At 35.2% G+C, this 23345-nt stretch overlaps 1 protein-coding gene across 1 annotated transcript in view; it reads left to right on the forward strand.

Annotated features, from left to right (window-relative positions):
- The window catches only part of LOC134536467 (G protein-coupled receptor kinase 5), a 59865-nt gene that overhangs the window by 2581 nt on the left and 33939 nt on the right, over window positions 1-23345 (forward strand). Inside the window, exons 3-4 of the mRNA XM_063376185.1 lie at window positions 5875-6004; window positions 13805-13972. Of these exons, the coding sequence (XP_063232255.1) occupies window positions 13921-13972 (52 nt within the window). The 5' untranslated portion in view covers window positions 5875-6004; window positions 13805-13920. The remainder of the gene's footprint in view (window positions 1-5874; window positions 6005-13804; window positions 13973-23345) is intronic.

Raw genomic sequence — 23345 nt, forward strand, 5'->3', positions numbered from 1 at the left:
TCGTCCTATCCTTTAACAGAATAACACAGATTGGAAGAAGTTGAATAGGAAACGTGTATAGAAGTTAGAGTTAAAATAATCGCTTCGTTAAAGTAAGAAACATTTTTGAATTAATGAGTGCAAATAAAAGTAAATTAATCGATCAAATTGTAGATTTAATTTCACTCCTGCTTTGTATCCATACAAAATAGTGATAAGTCAATACAAATGATTCAATTTTATTCATAAAAGTATTCAATCATTTCATCAATGTTTTGTTGTGACGTTGTTGCGTTAAACTATCGTCCGTAAACCGACTTTACAGACAACAATTTTTTTTTATATAATTCTTCTCTATAACAGAATTTTAAAATAAAATTGTCTGTAACGTTTAGATAAAAAATCTCAGGGAATAGCAAACTTTTTAAGCCTGAATCTCAATAGCCCGTCGCGTCCGTCGCATCCATCAGCCGTCGAGCGATTTACAACACTTCGCTCGTCCGTCATAATATTATTATTCAGTTTCAATGCTGACACCTAAAATTTTTTGGGGGGAAAAATTATCCTATGCAATAATATTAGCTGAACAATCATATAAACTAAGAACTTATAACTAGAGACCGGAAAAATTCGCACGTTCAGTCCCTCCAGGATAGACTCTACTACAATCTACACACTCGGGCAAATGCCACCTGTTCATTGGCTGCTGACTTGTGAGTCGTCTCGACCGAGTGTCTGTGATTCGACACTTCTATGAGCGAGGGTCTCTAATTGGCCCTCATTAATCCAGATCAACAGTGAACCAATTGCAGAAGCAGCGCTAAGGTATAATTATTTGAATTGTAGCATATCATGAAATGAATCCGCGAATATTGCAGGTCTCTACTTATAACTAGAGACCGGAAAAATTCGTGGATTCATTCGGCGATAGGCTAGAATTCAAATACATATACGTCTCAAATGATTTAGCTATTGGCTTACTGTTCATCTGGACGAATCTCAACTAGTTATAAAACCTCAACCAAAGAAGGATCGAATCACAGACAAACCAGCCGAGACGACTCACAAGTCGGCAGCCAATGAACTTGCATTATTTGCCCAAGTGTACAGGGGAATGTGCAGTCTATCCTGAAGGCCATCGAAACCGCAAATTTTTCCGGTCCCTACTTTAACTCAGTAAACGCATCCCCCCCCCCCCCCCCCGTTTTTGGTATATATTTTCACATTTCCAGAGTTACCACGCAATTAATACACGTCTGACTAATTTTGTTTGGAAAAAAAAACCGCTTTTGGAAAGTGTTCAAAGTAAAGTTAAGAAACAAAGAAGCAGCTAAACAACCAAACGAACTTTTATGCCTTCTAATATAATAAGATTTCACACGCAATCACCTAGATGGCATTTGGAGGTTATAATTTCACCCGTCCATCCGTCAAAAGTATGAAGTTACCAAGCTTTTGACGGATGGAGGGATGAATTTTTTCTGGCTATCTTATTGGCTGTAGGTCACGTGATTGACAGCCGGATGACGGACGTAGGCAATGGGTAGGGATAGGAAAAATTCGCGGGTTCAATGACCTGCAGGATGAACTCCATAGTTCTACGTACACTCGGTCAAATGCCACCCACCCATTGGCTGCCGTCTTGTGAGACGTCCCAACGTAGCAGCCTGTGATTCGATAAAGCTTTGGTCGGGCGTTTCTAATTGGCCCAGAGTCATCCAGGTGAGTTGTGAGCCAATAGCAGAGGCAGCACTGAGGTGTAACTATTTGTATTTTAGCCTGTCGCGAAATGAACCCGCGAATTTTTCCTATCCCTAGCAATGGGCTATTGTTAGGGACCGGAAAAATTCGCGGGTTCAATGACCTGTAGGATGAACTCCATAGTTCTACGTACACTCGGTCAAATGCCACCCACTCATTGGCTGCTGTCTTGTGAGACGTTCCAGCGTAGCAGCATGTGATTCGATAAAGCTTTGGTTGGGTGTTTCTCATTGGCCCAGAGTCATCCAGGTGAGTTGTGAACCAATAGCCGAGGCAGCACTGAGGTATAACGATTTGTATTTTAGCCTATCACGAAATTTTTCCGGTCTCTATAGCTATTGTAAATCTGGCGTTAGAACTCCGACCTTTACAATTAATTAAAATTTTAAGTCATGATTTTGCTTAGAGACACTGAACATTTCATATTTTTTGTTTTATATTTGATAGTTATTAATATTTGGTTCTAAAGTCAATTATTTGACGATTTATTCCAAACAAGTCATAAATACACATATACTTATGTTATTAAATACATGAAGCATGCATGTGAAGTTTGTGTGAAAGACATGTTTAAATGCCTGAAATTTTTAAATATTAATTTAAGAACTTTTTTCTGCATACTATAAATTCTTTACTAATTTTAATTACTTTTACTAATTTGGTTGATGCAGAGAAAGTTATAAATTTAATAAGACCTTAAGATCTTCATATGTTGCTAATAGTATTATCTACATGTTGGTGGAAAAAAAACCTTGACATACAATATAATTCGAAGGTCTTAAAAGAGGACACCACGTTTAATGTCATTACTTACTATGTGATAATTCTGATTAATTGAATTAGTTTTTTTTACTAAAGGTTATACAATAATTCAGATACGTTTGTCAACTTGAAAATTAGATCTGGACAGCTGAAATATATTGCTGAATAGTTTCACAAACATATTTCCCAATTAAATTTTTTTTTCATCGCCATCTTTTCTTGATCAATTCTGATTACAGTTGGAATTCATTTTATAATACTAAAGAGTAGTTGAGATAAACTACTACTATACGGAACATCTAATACCACGAAATTTCATTTGTAAATTTGACTGAAAAGCTTCTATTTGTAAGATAATTAAAATTTATATATACCACGCATTGCTTGACGAGGCCTAAAATTGATAATTTTTTAATCATAAGATTGTGTTGGAAAGTATCAAATGTTGAAATAAATATACGTGAGTGTGTTAAAACGATCTTCCTGATTGAAAACTATGTGGTTTTTCAGAAATAATATTTTTTAGGAATAAAATGCATGTGTCTATAAATATTTTTTCGTCGAATACTTAGAAAATACTACATAATAAAGATATTGGTCAAGGGTTAGTGACTAAAATTTAACTGTCAATTATAATTCAAGAAAATATATACCGATAAATCGTTGAACACACAACATCGGTATACAACCACTCACTGACTGATACAAACTTAATTCAAATAATTTATGTACAAAATAAATAAATAAATAATTGTTTGTTTGAGCTTTATTTATAACATGGTGGAATTATAATGCTACAGTTACTAAAAACTAAAACGCTACAAAAATAAAATAAAAATATTTTTGCAAAACTCCGTTCCCCCGGAGAAACCTCCGGAATGGCCACCGCATGGGGATCCCAAGAAAAGAAACGGGCTCCCCATTTGGAAGCCACCTGGAAGGTTTTTTTCTGTTCCACCCACCGTTTCTTTGGTAGCCTGACTTGTTACAAGGGATTGTATTCCTACCAGAGAAAATGCCACCATTTTGTCTGGGCAATCCGCCTTGGAGGAGCGGGGGCGCGAACCCGGGTCCTACAAGTCACAAGGCAGGCGCCCTACCCCAGAACCAGAGTGGTAGAGCGGATACTTGCAGTCTTCTTAACACTGACATGATGTTATTCCACGAGTTTACTGTAGTAACAGTTAACCTCGGTAACGAACAAATTTATGTGTTCTTATGTTGTTCGTTCAGCATGAATTATGTAATTTCATAACAGTGAAATATAATTTGTATAACTAGTCTGGCAATTTTTTAGTTTATTTTCTGCAAACAAACTTACAGTCCCGCTGTACAATAATTATATAGAAATATAGACTAGTAAAAAATATGTAAAAACCTTGCACTGTCGGTGGTAAAGTTATTTTGACATAAATGTTAGATATTAAAAGACTGTGTTTAGTTAAAATATGTGTGTGCTTACAAGAATAAAGTTATTGTATAAACATTTATTTATTTGGTTTTAAAGCCACAGAAAAGTTAACTATTTTATATCACTTTTGGCTTTCGTTTGTTTTACCGTGTTTAATATGCGCAGTTAATACTGTAAAGCTATTCAAACAACTGTTTGCAAATAGGCGTTTTCAAAATCTTAAATTAAGTACTAAAGTTATGACAGTGTTTGGATATGTCAAATTAAAAGATACATTTTCATACTGACATCGCCGGAATTTCAGATAATGATAGTACTGACCTGAAAACGATCAGTTTGTGAAGACTAAGAATTTAGATGACACTAGTTTTGTGAGATTTGCTTACTTATTTAGAAATATTCACATTATGTATTTGAATACAACTATATTTTATTGGAGTTTCCAGTACTCCTGAATACAGAATATTTGGTAATAGCTTCCATCAGGGTTAAGCAGGAGCATAAATGAGAAATTAGCAGGAGCATAAATGTTTTGTTTTATACAATGAAACCCTCAGAAACTTAATTAAATCATCGGGATTATTAAACATGAACTTCTTTGAGTACACAACCACAGAAGGTTTTGTGAACATCGCAGTGACATCGCTATTTAATTATATGTAATTTTAATTGCAATTAAAATTTGTAATACGGTGTTTTAAATATTTTGGATGCGTAATATTTCTACGTGTAATAGTATAAAACATGTATTATTTTTTAACTGTTACAGTATTAAAAGTTCATTTAATGATTGTGTATGTTTATTTCCGTCAAAAAAAAATATTTTGTACTAAGTAAAATATCCTTCAACAAGAGATTTCAATTTTAATTTTCTTATAATTTCCTTCAGTTTAGTGGATATAATAATTTCGCTATGAAATTAAATACTCCATACATACCACACTTGATATTTTGAGATTATTACGAAAAAATATGTAATTTTATTTCAAATATTTTTTTTTTTTTGCAAACGTACGGGTTTAAAATACCAAATAAAACATGATTTTTTAAATTATTTTAAATGGTTCTTGAAATAGGGGAGATTGATATGTACATATGTAGTTTAGGACATACACAATTGCTGATTACAATGTATGTCATAAAAAAACCTCAATAACAGACAAGAAAACAAGCGAAAATCAGAGCACATATAAAACATAGACAGCACAGAAAATTACGTAGAAAGAATTGGTGGTATTAATTCGCAGACGGACAAAGTGGACTAACAACGACGAGACAGTAGTAACTGGTTTGTTTTGGGGGGAGAGGTGGGGGGGGGGGGGATATTCTCGGTGCCCGTGAACACTGTTAGAAATAACAATGAATTTACGGACTTTCCAACGAAGAATTTTTTTTTTTTTTTTTTTTGGTTCAAATAAACTAAGAGTTCTTCGTGAGTTAAAAAAAAAAAAAAAAAAAACTGAATTTTTGTAGAAAATGCGTCGTGTTTCGACTCCCCCAGTTGTAGGTATCGTTCTAAACAAAAGTAAACACACACTTGGAGAAATATAAAAAAATGTTCTTACTGTAGACTTGACACATTTTTTAATTTTTTTTATTAATATAACAAGAAAATTATTTTGGATTCATGTTCAAAGTTAATAAACCCAGTGTCTGTAAATTTACGCAGATCCCTGGATAATTTGCTACCAGCGTTCGTTCTGCGTAGATCTAAGGTGAAAAATTTTAACAGTTTTTACTAACTTGCTTCTCGATATTATATAGTATGGATTGGCATGTTTTTCGGTGTTATGTTATTTTTAAGTGTTTTGTGCAATTTGTGTGTTTTTGCTTGTTAATGTATGTTTTTTTGTGTGTTATTCTTGGGGGCATGCAGATTTCGCGAAAAGATTTCGAGACTAGATGAAAGTTAAAACACTGTAGCATCGTCTGTGTTTCGTGATCGGGTGAGTTTCTTCCAGGTACATATCGATTGTAACAACACCAATCACAGTGATTCAGTGCGGAAGTAAACGCGTCCTGAATGGCTCTGCCGAATAAGGCAACGACTTCTCTCGCAGACGGCCACCAATCACAAGGAAGAAACCACAGGTGCGGTTATACCTTGTTGCAGTCTATAAGTGTTCATATCTTTTCGCGAAAAATGCCTGCCCCTAGTTATTCTGTAAATGGCCTCCAGCTGTAGGATGGACATAAAACCAAATCAAATAAATAAAAAAAAAATGGTTTTATCACGATACACCATAGAATCTTATTCCTACAGGTAGCTAGGGACTGAACCAATTTCACGGGTTTAGTAATCTCTTGTATGGACTCTGAGGTGGGAAAAAAATTAATTCGCTGCTCATCGGCTGTAACTATAGTCAGAGGTACAATACGATCTGTCTTTCAAGTGAGTTTGCAGCTTAGCCTGTTTGCCCGATAAACACGCAAGTTTTGCGTTCCTCTTAGAAATAATGCCTAGGGGCATGCATATTTCGCGAAAAGATTCCGAGACTAGCTGAAAGTCAAAAAAATGTAGCACCGTATGTGTTACGTTTCTTTCAGGTACATGTCGATTGTTACAACACCAATCTCATTAAGTCAGTGCGGAATCAAACGCGTCCTGAGTGGCTCGGTCGCGCAGACGGCCGCCAATCACAAGGAAGAAACCGCTGATGCGGGTATACCTTGTTGCAGTCTAGTAGACGTTCAGGGTTTTTTTTCACGAACAATACAAGCCCCTAGAAATGCCCTAAGTGGTAGACAAACGATTGCGTGGTTGACAGCTTACGAAACACTCAAATATTTCACTAAATCTGGTGACGAAGGTTTGCGCGCACAGGATGAGATAAGCTTTATATCACGACGGCTAGATAACGCTGAAACTGTCTCAGACGCAATGCAAATATACACAGGTAAATCCGTTCAGGATTAGTTCAGCGAGAAGTACTATGAATAGGATTTAAATTATGTATTTTTAATGCTGTGCAACATAAATTGTCCAAAACAGGCTGGCACTGTACAAATACAAAAAAAAAAAATTAGAGAGGAAATCCGTACAAATGCATAATATGGAGACGATTACAACAAAAGAACAGTAATGAAAATAAATAAATATTTTAGATACTAGACATTTCTAGCAACTTACAGTAATTATCAAAATAATGATTGCAAACATAAATGCCTAACAGGTTTGACAAATGTTTAGTAAAATTTTGGCCAATGTTACAAAGGTAAATAAATACGATACTATAATAAAACTTTGAGACAACGTTTATGAGGTTTTATAAAAGGAACAAAATATTTACTGCACCGCATTAACAACAGTATGATATAATCTTGGAGAAGAAAATATCTCGTTTTTATCGCATTAGGATGGAAATTTTAGGGACGTATTATCTCTTACCTCAAAGCAATCTAAAACTGAAAGGAAAAAAAAATACTTAAGAAAAAAGTACACATATAAGGACATACGTCATAATATCTTTAAGAAATAATCTTGCAAAATTTAATTTGTATTTTTTTCTAAACGCTAAGAGTTGGTTTCCGTGATTGAGTGAGTACCAATTCATATTCTGAATTGGATTTTACAAGGGCATAAATTAAAGGCATAATTTAAAATCAGAAGTTGTTGTATATTTATTTGTATACTTTATCAGGTCCAGTAAACGAGATGTTTTACAAACAGATTGTCAATATGTTGATAAAAATTATTTTTCAATCGAGAAGCAAAATCAAGCTTATACATTTCGGTAACACTTTTAATTTTACATCATTTACTAAATAAGTATGAAATTGTTTAATTGTTTTTCTTGTGAATGTTTACCAATGTTAAATGACATAGCGTTAACGTCACACCTTTTTTCTAAAAATTGAATTAATATCCATTTGAATTTTTAAACGGTCAAAACTATTTTTAATTGTTTTTATGTTAGTTTAAGATCGTCAGCGTAAACTGTAAATCAAGACCTGAGAATCTAATATTAATTATCCATATTGTGTAACACCAGAAATATCACGATATTTATCAGCTAAACAGTTGGCAATTCTTATCATGATCAATCTGTCAGATAAATAATTTGAAAACCATGTAGTATACGCGTGATCAAGACCGAATGCAGAAAGCTTTTGTAGAATCAAGGAGTGTTGACATGTATCAAATGTATTTGTGAAATCAAAATATAATGTTTTCTGTTTGTAACATAATGCATGACGAATTGTATTTATAAAATTGAACAGATTAGTGCTAGTGTTTCTGCTCGTTAAAAAAAATGGTGCAAAGGTGTAAGAAGATTTTTTATATCAAATGATAGATGCTTTCACAAGATTTTCTTATAAATTAGAGGTGATATTCCTCTTTCTATCTTTTGATTAAAGAACCTGATCGCATTATAGCCTGTAAAGACTAAAATTACTTCTCGCGAGAACAGCTGTCGAATAACAAGTGTCTGGAAAATCTCGCGGTTAGCAGTGACCTCTAGGATAGTCTCTACATACCAGAGCGAGTAGGCCCTATCTCACCGCTCATTGGCTGTTGCTTGCTAGACTCAATGACCCCCAGGATAGACTCCACGACCCTCTATGTACTCGGGAAATTACACCTGCTCATTGGCTACTGACCCGTTAACTGGGATGCTTGTGATTCGATACTCCTTTTGTTGAGGGTTTTGCATTGGCTCAGAGTCCTTCAGGTAAAACGGTGGTCCAATCACTGAAGCAGCATGAAGGTGAACGAACGAGTTTGGAGTCTAGCCTATTGCAAAATGAATCTGTAGCAAGAAAAATTCGTGAAATAAAATCTTTGCTCAACGAATCCGTTGCAAGTTTCGGGTCCCATAGCGATTATAACTCGCCATCCCAATTTCCAACAAAAAAACAAATAGGCTAAGTCCGGGCTTTCAAAATCGCCAGAAACGCAAGAACGCAAGGAACTCAAGACGAGAAAAATTAAATACCGAAGTTTTCAAATCTCCGTTTATAAACCGCGCAAGACGAAAAAAAAAAAAAAAAAAAAAAAAAAACCGCTACACAAGGAACGTTCAACTTTCAGCATCCACGCGTTTCGGCTAGCGTTTTCGCACCATATATTTGAAATGAAGTGTTCCGAACACTTTTAAAGTTTCAGATGTTTTTTTTTTCATCGCACAAATCAAATTTTCACTTTATAACCGTTTCATTCTTTTAAATCAAACTGTTAAGAATGTCACAATTTTACGTGAGAATTTTTTTTATTATTATTTATGGAAAGAAACACGTTAAAGAAAATTTTTTCTACAGTTTTAAAATTTCAAATCTTGGGGATTTTTTTTTATTTTTTTTTGCTTTTATAAACTACCTATGTTTTCTGGCACTAGTTAACGCCTGGCGTTATTACGCTCTTGTGTTTTGTTTCTTGCAAAGTTTATGAACCCAGCCTCAGTACCTCGCTGAACAGCCGCAGGAAGTCGTTAATTGGGCCCACTTCCGCCCGGAAAATCATATTTGCCGCCGGACGCTTGGAACAATCAAATAAGTGATCGAGTATTTCAGTACTCTCCAGATATGTGCGACGTCTAACCTCGGTAACGAGCAAATTCATGTGTCCTGATGATGCAATAAAACATTTATAATACGAAATTCGGACACTAATTTTAACGTAGAATTTTTAAAAAAAATAATGCCGAGCTTTATATATATAATTATATTATAAGCAAATTGTGTATTTAACTACATTTGCTGACGCGAACCACGCGTAGTTCCCGCACCCACCGCTATAATTCGCTGCCAGAGCAGCTACGTCGACTCTAGAATCATTCGATTTGCAGAGCGAAAGTTTAAAACTTTACAACGAAACTACTCCGATAAAAGGAGGGGGGGAAAAAATCTTGAAGAAAATAAAATTAATCCCTGCTTCGTACCTGATTTCCGCCAAGGAATTTTTAGTAAAATACTGCCGATGTCTTTGTGAACTTTGGTTCGCGCCATCCGGCACAGATGGCAGCACCGTGGTTGTTGAACTTTTCCGTTCCTTTCAGTTCCGCCGCATTCACGAAATGACTAAACCCCTCCCTCCTTCTCAAATGTCGTGCACCGAGGGCTAAGATTTTTTTTTCCTAACCTAACTAAAACTAAGTGTATTTTGGAGGGGTCCGGGTTAGGGAGGGACCTAGGTGCGTCTCAGGCCGAAGCCTATACGCCTAGTCATGCTGGGATTAGCCATGCAGGGAGAGGGTCGCATGCATCATGTGCTAGGAGGGGGATTGGCCAGCCATGGCAGCGATTGGCGCCATGACTAACTCCCCTCACTATAACTAGAGATAGGTTGGGCCCAGGTAAAACCTGCATAGACACAGGGAAAACCCTGGGCACATTCATGCGGGATGCAAATTGGCATGCATTACGTGTAGGAATTGACAGGAGACAAGAGGATGGTCTGGATGAAGTGTTGGACAGAGTAGAAAAGAGTCTACCATGCGGGGGGAGGGCTAAGATGTCACACACGGGGAAACCTGAGGCCTGCCGAGGGCCACTCACGCGCGGAAATGCTCGAAGCCTGGGAGCCGAGCATGTAGCTCTGCGCGTTCACGCAAAGCATAAGTACTCTTGCTAGAGCGCTGACCTCGAAGCACGTTATTGTGTCCTGAGAGACACCACTTACAAACTTAGAGATGTGCGGTAGAATGTCAATCGCCCTCTGTGCAACCTTGTTGCTTTCGAGCCACCTAACTTCACAAAACTTCATGGGAAACACTGTGGATGATGAAAGTATTGTGTATATTGCCCGCCGAGAAGGAGTATCTTTGAAAAGATAGTACAAGGATCTCAAAAAGGCAATAATATCCCACCCCGTTTCTTTAATGCCTGCCTTAAATGCAGTGGCGGATCCAGAGGTTCGCCTCAAGGATTTCAGAGTAGCCAGAGAAAAAATGTCTTAAAATTACTAAATTTGTATTTAATCTACTCACACTACACATAACATCCAACCACCAGATTTTATGATTCTCCAAGAAATTCATTAATTATATCAAAATATTTTATTGGTTTCAGAAACAATCATTTTTGTCGGCAATATTAATGTAGCAGACAACTGGTTTTTCGGGTGGGGGGGGGGCACCTGCCCCTGGTGCCCCCCTTGGATCCGCCACTGAACGTAGGATGCTTGATATAATTTGTCTTAAATTTTATATCAATATCAGTAAAAACAAGATTTGTAATAGATTTTTCTATCACTTTTTTTAGGAAATAGTCATTAAGCTTACTAAATATTAGGATATAGCCATTTCCAATTTTTTAGGATATAGTCACGACGAAAATGAATATATAAACTTAACAATAATGAACTTAAAATTAGTAATGGGGTGCTTCAGGCGCGCAAGTCTGCAGGATTCGCAAGTGGGGCCTGCGGAAATTTATGGGGGGGGGGGGGGGGGGCGGCCAGAATTTTGCACGTGGGGTTAACCGACATATCATATTTGAATGCGGTGCACGTATGCTGTCCACTGCCCCTTATTTTGGCCTGCATGCAACAAGAAGAAAAATTAAAAATATACCGAAAGTTTTCCATAAGACATAGTTTTGACATCAAATACGTTTCACAGTCACGTTTTTGCAAGTGCAGGCAGGGCCTCCGTTAGTGAGGGGCTTCTTAATTCCAGGAGGCCCGGGCCCCCTGACCAACCCCCCCCCCTCCTCCCGAGATATACGTCCAGGGGGTGCTCGGTATCATAGGTCTTAAATTTTATACCACTAATTTTAGAATATAGACATTACGAAAAATGAAAGAAGAGAGCACCCCACGCTTTTAGTTACACAGAGTTGTGGTGCATTATTTGGCTGTTGGACAACAAACCTAAATTTTATTTTTTAATTTTTAGTTCATTCAACGATAAAAGCGTTTTTTGACATGGCAACGTCTAATAAATCGATGAACGCCGGCTGCACGCACGAAAAATTATCCCGTTACGCTGTGTCCCGTTACACTCATTGTACGCTTGCGCCGCATCTATCTCTCTTCCACTAGATTGGAACAACCATCGATTTGACTGTTTCGAGGCACATTAAACTTGAAACACTCTCATTCGTTTCCTACTTTTCCTATCATCGTCCTATCCTTAACAGAATAACACAGATTGGAAGAAGTTAAATAGCAAACATGTATACAAGTTTTAGTTAAAATAATCTCTTCGTTAAAGTAATAAACATATTTGAATTAATGAGTGCAAATAAAAGTAGATTTATCAATTAAATTGTAGATTTCATTTCACTCCTTCATTGTATCCATACAAAGTAGTGATAATTCAATAAAAATGGTTCAATTTTATTCATAAAAGTATGCAATCATTTCATCAATGTTTTGTTATGACGTTGTCACGTTGAACTATCGTCCGTAATCCGACTTTACAGACAACCAATTTTTTTGTTTTGTTTTTTAAAATATAAGTTTATTTTAATCTTTTTAGTCTCAAAATAAAATAAAAATATTGAATATGAGAAATTGAAACAAATGAAAAATACTAAATATGTATGAGTGATTAGGTATTTATTTATTACAATGAACTTAAAATTAGTCATTAATGTTCACGTAATCTGGTCATTTCAGCTAATGCGTCAACATTACATGGAACTTTTCGTGTTATCTTATAACATTCAAGTTCTTCTACTTGTAGACCATCCAGTGACTTGACGCGACTAAGAATTAATACATAAGCCTGCCTGCCCGACAGCAAAGAGACGCGATCCCAAATAAACAACTGTATAATCTACGGTGCTGCCTTGTATTTTATGTAAGGTAGATGCCCAACTCACTATTAATGGCAACAACATTTGCTTTTCAGCAGTACCATAGATGTATTTAGTTGTAAACCTATTGGCCATTGGTTTAATTATATGTACACCATCTGTGCCGAAATCAACACGAACTGATGGAATGTTCGTATCATACACTTGATCATGCCGGAGGAGTGGCCATATAGTTTCAGATATAGTACCCATATTGCCATTAACAAACCTCGGGTACATTTTTGACCATAACTTGACCTCGGAAACACTCTAACTCAAAAATACTACATTTTGGAAATATTTAGTAATTTAGGGGCATTACGCCTCCGTTCCGTTCCGAGGGGGAGATAGTCACACCCCGAGCACATTTTCCACCATAACTCGACTTTTTGGATCGGAAACACTCCTAATCGAAAAGGCATTGAGTTATATCATTTTCGAAATTTCGGGTAACAGTCGACCCCGGGGCCAATTCCCACAATGCCCCGACTTCATGGGTACACAAAAAAAACTGACTATTACCCACAGCTCGAAAATCGTGGTTTTTTGACCCTCCGACCCCCCCCCCCCCCCCAGCCCCCCCAAACAACCTCTTAACACAAAGGTCTTAACTTATCAAAAAAATTGGCTTGTCAGAGGTTCTTTATATGTATCCAAAATTAAACACATTCGGACGTCGAAAAGTGGGTAGTAAAAATTGAACGGAAAGATTTTATTACATAGTCCATTCATACATCCATACAAGCCAAGCTAATAAAATCATGGTAAAAATGAGGAAAAACTATTTTTAATGAGACTATTTACCTTTGATTATTCAAACATGTTCAGACATTTTTATTTTGTCGAATAGGAAGATGAACAATTCCCTATCCGAAGATGCACCGGTACTTGCTGACTAGGTAATTCGGTTGAGGGCCTTGCCATTCGGCACTTGCATCACTATTGCTGCTATCAAGGTGGCAGTATTGTTCGCATGTAAGATCAGTACTCTTTTGTTCAAAGTTTTTTCCCCCCCTCAGGAGGTAAATACGCAGTGTTGAGCAGTGAATGAACGTGTAGTAAGAATAGTAGAATAGTAGTTGATAAGTTGTGAGATCGTACTACACCATAGCCTGTGATTGTAATTAGGAATATTTAAAACTGACTTTTCAGGTGAAGGTCCTGGTCGCCATTTTACCCGCTCCACCACACCCCGACTGAAGTAAACATTTTGATGGGAAAGGGTCGATATCGGCCCGGGGTTCGGGGAATAATTCAAACTGGAACTCATGGAATTAGAGAATATCGTCGCAAATACGGTGTATTTAAAAGCAAGAGAGGGTGAGTGATGAAACAACGTGCAATGCATTTTGAATTTTTTTTTACTTAGTTCTTTAGTTAACGGATAAACTGCAAAAAAATTATGTTCAGCATGGCAGGTAGCCACTGTCGTCTGCGAAAATTAATTGCATTTGCAGGATAAATTAAATGATAATATGTCTAGCAGATAAACAGCCAGAACTTATCAAATATATGTTCTTGTGTGTAAATTAGTTTGAAAAATATACTAGTATTCAAATATGTAAGTAAAGTGATATAAAATAAGGTTAAGATTTATATTTGTTTCTAATAAATATAGAACTTGAACTAATAGTAGTTTATTATCAACACTTTAACAAATATAACTTTTGTAATTTAATTTATTAATTAATCTGTAGTTATATCTTACATTTTGGCATGTAATATGTAGGTTAAGTAGGTTTTTAAAGTTGAGTGTCTTAGTTAAAAATACTCAAACTATGCACATTTAGCCTGTATTGTTAATGTTCACAATATTTATGAATATAATTTCCTCTATCATACATTTCTTTATAATGCAATAAATTTGTAAACTGAAAGTTGTGTGCATATTTGTTTATTATTAAAACATTTTATACTATTATATTAAAACATAAAATAATTTAATTGCTGAATAGTATACTCATTTATTCTGTATGTTCTTGGAAAACATTGTCAATATTTAATCTGGTTCTTCAATTCTGCAGTATATATGCCAACACCAGGCATCACTGAATGAAGATTTTTTTTTCTTTTCATAGTTGTTTGAATTTAAATATTAACACTTATAAATTCTTGTGAACTGTTTCCTTTCTGTCAAGAAAATGTAAACAAAAAAGTGAATCACTTGTTCTAATATTGTGGGGTTACTGGAAAAAGTTGTTAACAGGCAGAAATGTACAAGTTTTTTTGCAGTAAACAGTGAATAGTAAATAGTAGGCCTACCTAAGTACTTGACAAAATTTTTCATTGTCAGAAACATCTTTAAAGTATATATGCTTTGGACTTTCTGACTTCTTGTGGACAAAAAATATACCATTCTATTCACCTTGGTTATTAACAAAACAACAGATTCCAGAAACTGGATTTACCAAATTTATTTAATAACCCCACAATATTAGGACAAGTGATTCACATATTTTGATATCTTCTTGACTGAAGGATAACATTAGGGAATAATTTAAGAGTCCACATTAGTTGTAATACACAGCTAAACAACTGTTTTTTTAGGTCTTCTGTATCTTAAAACATGCTTTTTTAAATAAATGCAGGCAGACAAAATGTGTGAACATGTTAACTATGTTCTTGGGAATTATTTGAGTCCTAGTTATAATGATTTAACTTTTTTAGTAATGTTACAAGTCCTTGAATAGTATCAATTTTAAAAAAAAAATTGCTAGATAGGTATCCCTGTTTCATACAACATGCAAAATGGCAAAATTTCCCATGAAATGTGCATTTGATTGATGTTATATGTGTTAATCCAGAGTTTTATCAAACTTGGGTGTGACGATTTATGTTAATTATCTGTGTTAATCCAGAGTTTTAAAAATTGGTTTGTGACCCCCTTCCTTTCCCTAAAATTAAAAAAAAAAAGTGATTGGGAGGGTCCTTATAACAAGGTGTGTGCATATCACATTAAGGTCAAAGCCAACGGTTGGACTCTTTAGTCAGTGCACCCCTTACTGTGCTCATTTTTGGGTGAAAAAATACTGCACCAAATGTTATAAAAAAAAAGGTGTTACTTATGGAGTCACAATAGAGACCACAGTACAGCTTTAGATTACGTTTGAAAATTTTTTGTTCCAGTTATTAAAATTACAAAGTGACTTCTGAAATTTGGCAGTCATAGCTTTGAGAATGTTTAATAGGTAGGCTACCTATTAGTATCCATGGTGGCTGTCATGAGTATAGATCCTCCCCCCCCCCCCCCCGCATTCCCCCCCCCCCCGCCTTCCCCCCCCCTCCCTCCGAAATTAAGAACTTGTGTTTGCAGAATTTTGACTATGAGAAGGGGGTTGATAAACATAATAATGTCAAAAATATATTTTATTGAAAACTTTCTGTATACACCAATCCCTCACTTAGCATGACTAATACATTCCTAAAAATGTTTCATGTTATTCAAAATCACGTATTTTGACGCATTAGTCTCCATAAATAGCAAGGCTAAGTTACTTAATGTGTTCCAAAATGTTTAGGAAAAAATTCTTTATGTAATATAAATGCGTAGAATAACACTCAATAAATATGTTGCACCATTTATTTTTATAACCCTACCATCGAATACTTTGTGTGACAAAGACAACACTGCATAATGAGAGATAGGTGGTTATGTACTCGTCAGTCTGCAGGTTGGCTTGCCTGCCTGGGCGTGACCGTCAACTCACGTTGCGTACCTTTCCACGAATTTTCCAAACCATCCTTTACTGGCAGTTAAACCGATACTACTGTCCAGATATTTACATTATATTTATTCAAGAATTAAAGTGCTTATTCGTGTGTCACTACTTGGTTCACACCAATCCTGTCAGGCCCGTGATATTTTTTTCATTGCACCACATTTAACGACCTTTTCTATGTGAATCATCTGTTCATTCCTGTTCCGGTATCTAATGTCAAATATATTCCCTCTAGTACAACCAACAGCATCAGACTTTTATAAAAGTTTGATAGAGTCCTTATTTCGTACGATTGTGCATACAGTTGACTTGCTTAAAACTAAAGTGTACACCAACATACGTGTGGCCTTCGTAACATTGTGCATGCCGTAAATACTTCTAGTTTTGTCTCAAATACTTGAACATGATGCATTACGCTCTCGCTTGGAAGCCATGATTCCAATATGATTCCAACTGCAGGAGCTTGCACACGTACAGTTACCGGCAGAGAATGGGCAGACCAGATGTTGCTTTGTGTGTTTGAGTGCAAGTTCCCTGCCACTGGCTAGACTGAAGTTCATCACGGCCTGGTCTAGATTTTGTGCTTGGCTCATAAACGTTCAGAGATTTTTGTAGAGGTCTGTTTTTATTATTGCACTTTTAAAATATTTATAATAGCAGATAGTTGAGTTGATAATTAAAATTATCGTCAAACCTAAATCAAATGCAATAAATTGAACAGTACACTGTGTTACTCTTCACGTTATACCTAATAAGTATTCCTCTAATTCATCTGTGTTATTAAAAGTACTTCATCAGTCAGATTACTGACAAAACTGTTGATGTCGAAAAGAGTAATTTTTATTTGTCTTGTACATTTGGTAACTGGTATGGGGTCGTCCATTAATCACGTGATGTTTTTTTTAGCAAATTTTTAACCCCCCCTCCCCCTAGTGATTTGTGGTGAGGTTTCAGACCCCCCCCCCCCCCCCCCCCCCCCCCCCCCCCCCCCCCCCCCCTCAATTAAATCACGTGTATTTTTTTGGTACAAAATATTTTTAAAATTTTCAGAATATTATCTTTAAATATAGGTATAATCTAATTTAATTCTGGGAAAATTAAGCACAGTGATAAAAATGTCCAGACACACATTAAGATTGCAGGTTTATTCTCACTGGCATAAAAATAATAAAGGAAAGGCTTATATGTGATTTACGCATGTATTCGGCGCCAAAATCACAGTCTTACTAGCGACTGGCAAGCCGAGCCGGGTGGTTCATGTTGCGGCGGGGCGGGGATATTGTTGCCTGGCTACGGCGAGTCTAGGTCACGCATCGCTTTTCGGTTTAGTAGAAATCGGTGGCGAAAAAATAAATACACTTGATGTCCTCTACACCCCCCTCCCCCCTTGTGATATTTCGTGATTTTTCTCAAAAAAAAACCTCCCCCCCCCCCCCCCCCTTCCCTTTCCAAGCCTCACGTGATTAATGGACGATCCCTATGTTGAAGAGATACATATCAAAATGAAACGGACCTTTCATGTACAATATACTTGTGTGGTGGGTGATGTTATTGTACGAGTTTTCTTGTCTGATGGTTGTGCAACTAATTTTTTTTTTTGGGGGGGGGGGGGGAGGAGTGGGAACCCATTTATTTTTGAAAACTCATCTGAGAATTTGACGTATGAATTATAAAGTGGGTATGTATATTATTTGACCTAAATATTTCTCTACAGGAGATCTGTCACAATGCAAAATATAAAGTTAGGGAGGAAGGGCATAGGTGGCATGTTTGTTTTTGATTTAAAAAATAAAAAAAAAGTAAAAGGTGCTAATTGATCTGCTAGATTGTTACATTTGGGGTATTTCACTCTCATTTTTTAAAGTTTAACCACCCTGCCAACCCAATCATGTCTAAAACATGTTACTGCAAATAAAATATTTTAATAATCCTTTGTTTTCCGTAATATACTTAAACTTTGTTTCTAAAAAAATATTTTAAACCTAATGTGATCAATAAACTACATTATTTGTCCTCTTATGGAAATTTTTTTCAGACAGAAGGTATAAAGAAATATTTATTTATTAAATTTTTACCACAATGTCTCTTATTTGATGAGTTGTAAATTGTACATTATTTTTGTCTGAATTGTACAAATAAAAATAAATTTTACTGAATGCAATAAACTAAATAAACTAAACTAAGTTAAATTATTTACCTATTATTAGGAATGGCCTATTAACTTATAAAAATTCTGTAAGAAAAAAATACCCGACTGTATATAAACAGGAAAAAAATGAAAATTACGTAACTGAATTACTTTCCAAGAACCATATGGTCTTGGCCATTTTTTTTGTGAAATATGTCATCATTGCCAAATCCTTTAAATAAAACTAATCCTTGAAGAACTGCAGAAACACATATTTTTTGAAGTGCAACCACTGTTTCTCCTGAAAAGTTCTTTTTAAACAGTGTCTGCTTTAACTGTCCTTCAATTCAGGGGTGTATTTTAGGGGCAGAGGGGGAGAAAGTACCTCTCCCTTCTCAAATAACATTTTCAAATTAATGTTAATACCAATTCCAATTAACAAAAAGGTTGTGTTGTATCTTTTCAAACGAAAACAAATGACTGCCAAAAAATTATTTTGTTCTTGATACACCAGGTGTGCTTAGCATTGAAAGGCTTATGATATCCTATTAAGGGTTTTTTTTCTCACTGAATACAACTTTGGAGTTTAAAGATACTTGAGTTAACGCTGCATCAGAAAAGACACATCCCTACTATTCGGAACAGCGTATATTTTGGAGCAGTTGGGTGATTTGTTTAAACAATTTCTAATAGCTCAATAAATGTTGAAAATGCCACAGCTTGAATTAGGATATTTTGTGTTCCACAATAACACACTATTAGCTCTGTTTATTTGTTTATTTTGCATAAAAAAATTTATTTGTGTAGGTGCATGTAGTGTAAAATGTGTGAGTAAGAACAAAATTTTGGACCCCCTCCAAACACAAATTCTGGCTGTGCCACTGTGTAGGTGTGTTGGAGAGCTAAGCCCATCTGTGTAAAAGGCCAGTAGAAAAACTTTCTTCCGAGACTCGACAAACATTTCTAACCTGGGCTCTCTTCTCCGTGTGGAATTTCAACCCTGGGCTGTGTTGTCTGCGAAATTTATCGTTGGTTTTTTTTGCCAGGCAAAGTGAGTTGTCTGGCACGAAGACTGACGAGGTGGCCTCGTGATGTTTTTGTAGCAGCTGGAGTGAGCCCAAGTTTCGCCCCGATGTTTGTGTTCACATCCAGTGCCGCAGGATTGGTTTACTTAAAGTGGTCTTGACCTTCATAGACCGACGTGAGTGACTACACATGTCAGTAAAACTTCCAGTCTCAAGGTTGTTAGGAAGTCCAGAAAAATGTTTTAGTATGGCTCTCATTTATATTTATTTCCTAGTACAAAAGTAGTCTAATTATTAGTCCACAAAATTATACAAAAAAAATTAAATTTTGTATTAATTTTTGAATTTATAGTTAGTTGAATTTCCCAATTTTTTCTCTATATGTAGCATGGCTGTCTTAAAAAATTGTTCAATGTTTTGTGATAGGTAGATAACTCATGTCATTCTTTTGTAATGTTATTTCAACTTCCAAATTTAAATCAAAGGGTAGTTGGAATTATGCCTTGTTGATATTAACTTGATATTTGTTTGAAAAAAATTGTCGTACTAGAAGTTTAGTATTACTAACACCTGCAAATATTTTTTTTTGTTAGTATCGAAATAAAAATATTAGTGATGGGTAAATATTTTTTTCCTCAAATCCAAAACTCAAAATTTATTTTTTGTATTTTTAAAAGAGTGTCTGAATTCCAAGTGTAGATCTCAAGAGTTAGGAATGAAATAATATATGAGCAAAAACACAGATATTTAAGTTAAAACAAATTTCAAGAAATTAAATTTTTTATTTTTAAATAAAAATTTAAACTTACATGTTTAGGATGTAAACTATTTCTTTTTGCATTAAAAATGTTTGCTAAAGTGTGAAACATTCTCATAGGATTGTAGCTTATAGTATAGTCAAAAATTTCTTTGATAGCTTCTGTAGAGATAAATAATGTAGTCATTTTCAGCTACAGATGCCAGTGTTTTAGTTTCTGATCTCAAATATTTTCTTTGGATTTTTTTTTATTTGGATATAAAATCTTTCAGCTAATAAAGATGGTAGTTAGGGATTCGAGGATTTCATTGGCACATTCTTAGTAAATACTGTTTGATATCCTGTCATTAAAATTTGAAACATTTTGAAAATAAAGGAAACTTAATACTTGGATATTTGAGTACCTTTAAATAATGTTGCTATCTTGAACTTAAAAAAATGATTTCACTATTGAAAAATGTGTTTTAGCTAATGAGAAAAAAAAATCATTTTGTGCATAGTTTATGCGATTTTTGTTAACAATTTTTTCACGACATTGAAGAATCAGGGACTCAACTAGAGGGGCCAAACAGGACTTGCCCTGGGTGCCGCATTGGGGGGGGGGGGGGGGGGGGGGGGGGGGGCTAAACGGGCAGAGTAATTTTTACTATAGATATTTACTTGAATATCGTGGAGGACAATTTTCTCCTATGGGGATGAACAAAACACTATATTTGATTATGTATTTCTGTAAGCATTACTGCATTACTGTACCCAACCACAAATCAATTTGCAATACCTTTTCGCTTTTTATAACTATCCACATTGCTAATAGTTTTTGAACAATATCTCACTCCTGCCATTCTGCAATTAGTTACCACGTTCGCCGCCAGAGTAGCGTTTTACGATGCCTAGAGGTAGATTAAATGGACAATGAAAACATTAAATAATTAGCATTTGTTTCAACATGGTTTTCCATCATCTCTTTTAGTAGCAGAAGACTAAAAATTTCAAGCCTGAGGAAATTTTTTTACTAACCACTTCAAATTCCAAGGAAAAATACATTCACAATTCAGTCGTTCAATTTGAGAGTGCATTTGATACCTCTTGGTAGGCAGGCACCTTAATTTTTTTTTTGCACTGAATTATTTAGAGTACACTACTTATTGGAAGTGTTGAGATAAAAATTATTTTGATAAAATATGAAATAACTATTAGTAATGTCTAAATAGGTTACTGAAGACAAAATTAAATTACTATTTAGCTTTATTTACAAGTTGATCAAATCTGTTGTAGTTATTAAGTCTAAACAATAATATCATTGTTTCTGTTAAGTGTACATACGCTAAAAAATAATATCATTGTTTCTGTTAAGTGTACACAAAGTAGATATTGAACGACGATGGAATTGGGGAATTCTTGAACCATTATGTTATTATTTTTTGTTGATTGGAATTTGTACTCAGTTTGTTGAACCAAAATATTGAAAATAATTTTTGAAATACCATGCATGGTGCAGGAATGGAACCGATGATCGCCCGTTGGAACTCCACAGGTGCTGAATGATGGAGTAAGTGAATTTCCTCAAGGTCTGATAGCAACTTTCTTTATGTTGCCACCTGTAGCTACGCTACGAAGCTTGTCATTGACAGATTTGTGTAGTTTTGCTGTGTTTAAAATGTAAGGAACGCATCTATCAATGTTCCGGTAATGATTTAATGTCCATGCCTAGATAAATATTTACTTAGGTAGTTGGTAATCTTGCTGCACTTTTCTGTATGTTTGGAAACATGCTGGGGGTTATAAGGCTAGTTTGTACATAAAAAAAAACACAAGCATTGCCATGTGTTTAGAAGAAGGAAGTTATGTACTGCTTTGGTGCTAACATATATTTATTTGATGTGTCAATAGCTTAGCTGTCAGTATACTGCATTTGCTAGGAGTAATTTCGTGAAAATGGAATGGGAGTCGATGAACGGAAATGTGGGACAAAGATGGCGGACCCACGTGTATAACAACATAAACCCTCATACAGTCACTTTCGTAATCATGTAGAGGACATCCCCAAATGTATTGATGTGCCAAATGAAACTTTATGAGAGTGTAACTACCCTGGAATATATTTTATGTGTAAAATGGTTTATACGTTCAATCATATCGTTGAAGTATTTTTATTGAAAATACTGTAGGTTATGTCATGATTGTGCTGGTTGGAAGTATGTGACACCCCTACAACACATGCACAGGTGGAGGAGAAAAAACCAACAAACACACGTTTGCATTTATAATAATTAGTAGAGGTCACTTTACATTTTTGAGAAGTGTTTTTGGCACATAAACTCTTTTCAGTGTGTCTAGAGGAAAATAAATTAATAAAAAATATAAAGAAACTGAAAGGACTGGTCACGTAAGTTAAGAGAAAGTCACAAAATAAACACTAACGGTGCTGTAGGTCATGAGACTTCAATCTTCAGCAGCTTCTTGTATGTTGTTTGTTTTACATCTCACTAAAGTTTGTAGTCTCATATTAAATGTTAATAGTTGGAGACTGTCGACTTAATTATGTGAAAATTATCTATGGAAAGGTTTAGCTTCCTAACATAGAAATTGGTAAGTGCCTACAAATAGTCTATTAATTTTTTATTATGTTCAATTTTGCTTGTATATAAATTATATCCTTTTGATGTAAAAAAAATTGTGAGAAAAATTTATTAAAGGGTCTCATAAAGTCATGAAATTGGTTCGCCAGATATTTGTTGACACCCTGATTTTGTATGTGCATAATTTTGCGATGTTAAGTTCTAATCCCAAAGTCGAAAATTTTTTTTTTTATAATTTTTTAATGGTATTTACGTGTAGCTAAAATATTTTGATGCTTAAATGCATAAAAGTAAATTAAATGCACATGCAGAGCATGTTTGGGTTCAAATTGCAGAATTGCAATTTTATATTTTGTTTACAGAATGGTTGAATCTGGTGCTGTGTTTCAATTGTTTTATATATTTCTAAGTTTTTTTTGTTACCTATGTTTAATTCATGTCAGTTTCATGGAGATTTGTGTTTAGTTTTGAAATTTTTGCAGGTG

Source organism: Bacillus rossius, chromosome 11 (genome assembly GCF_032445375.1).
Source record: "Bacillus rossius redtenbacheri isolate Brsri chromosome 11, Brsri_v3, whole genome shotgun sequence".
Taxonomy (NCBI): domain Eukaryota; kingdom Metazoa; phylum Arthropoda; class Insecta; order Phasmatodea; family Bacillidae; genus Bacillus; species Bacillus rossius.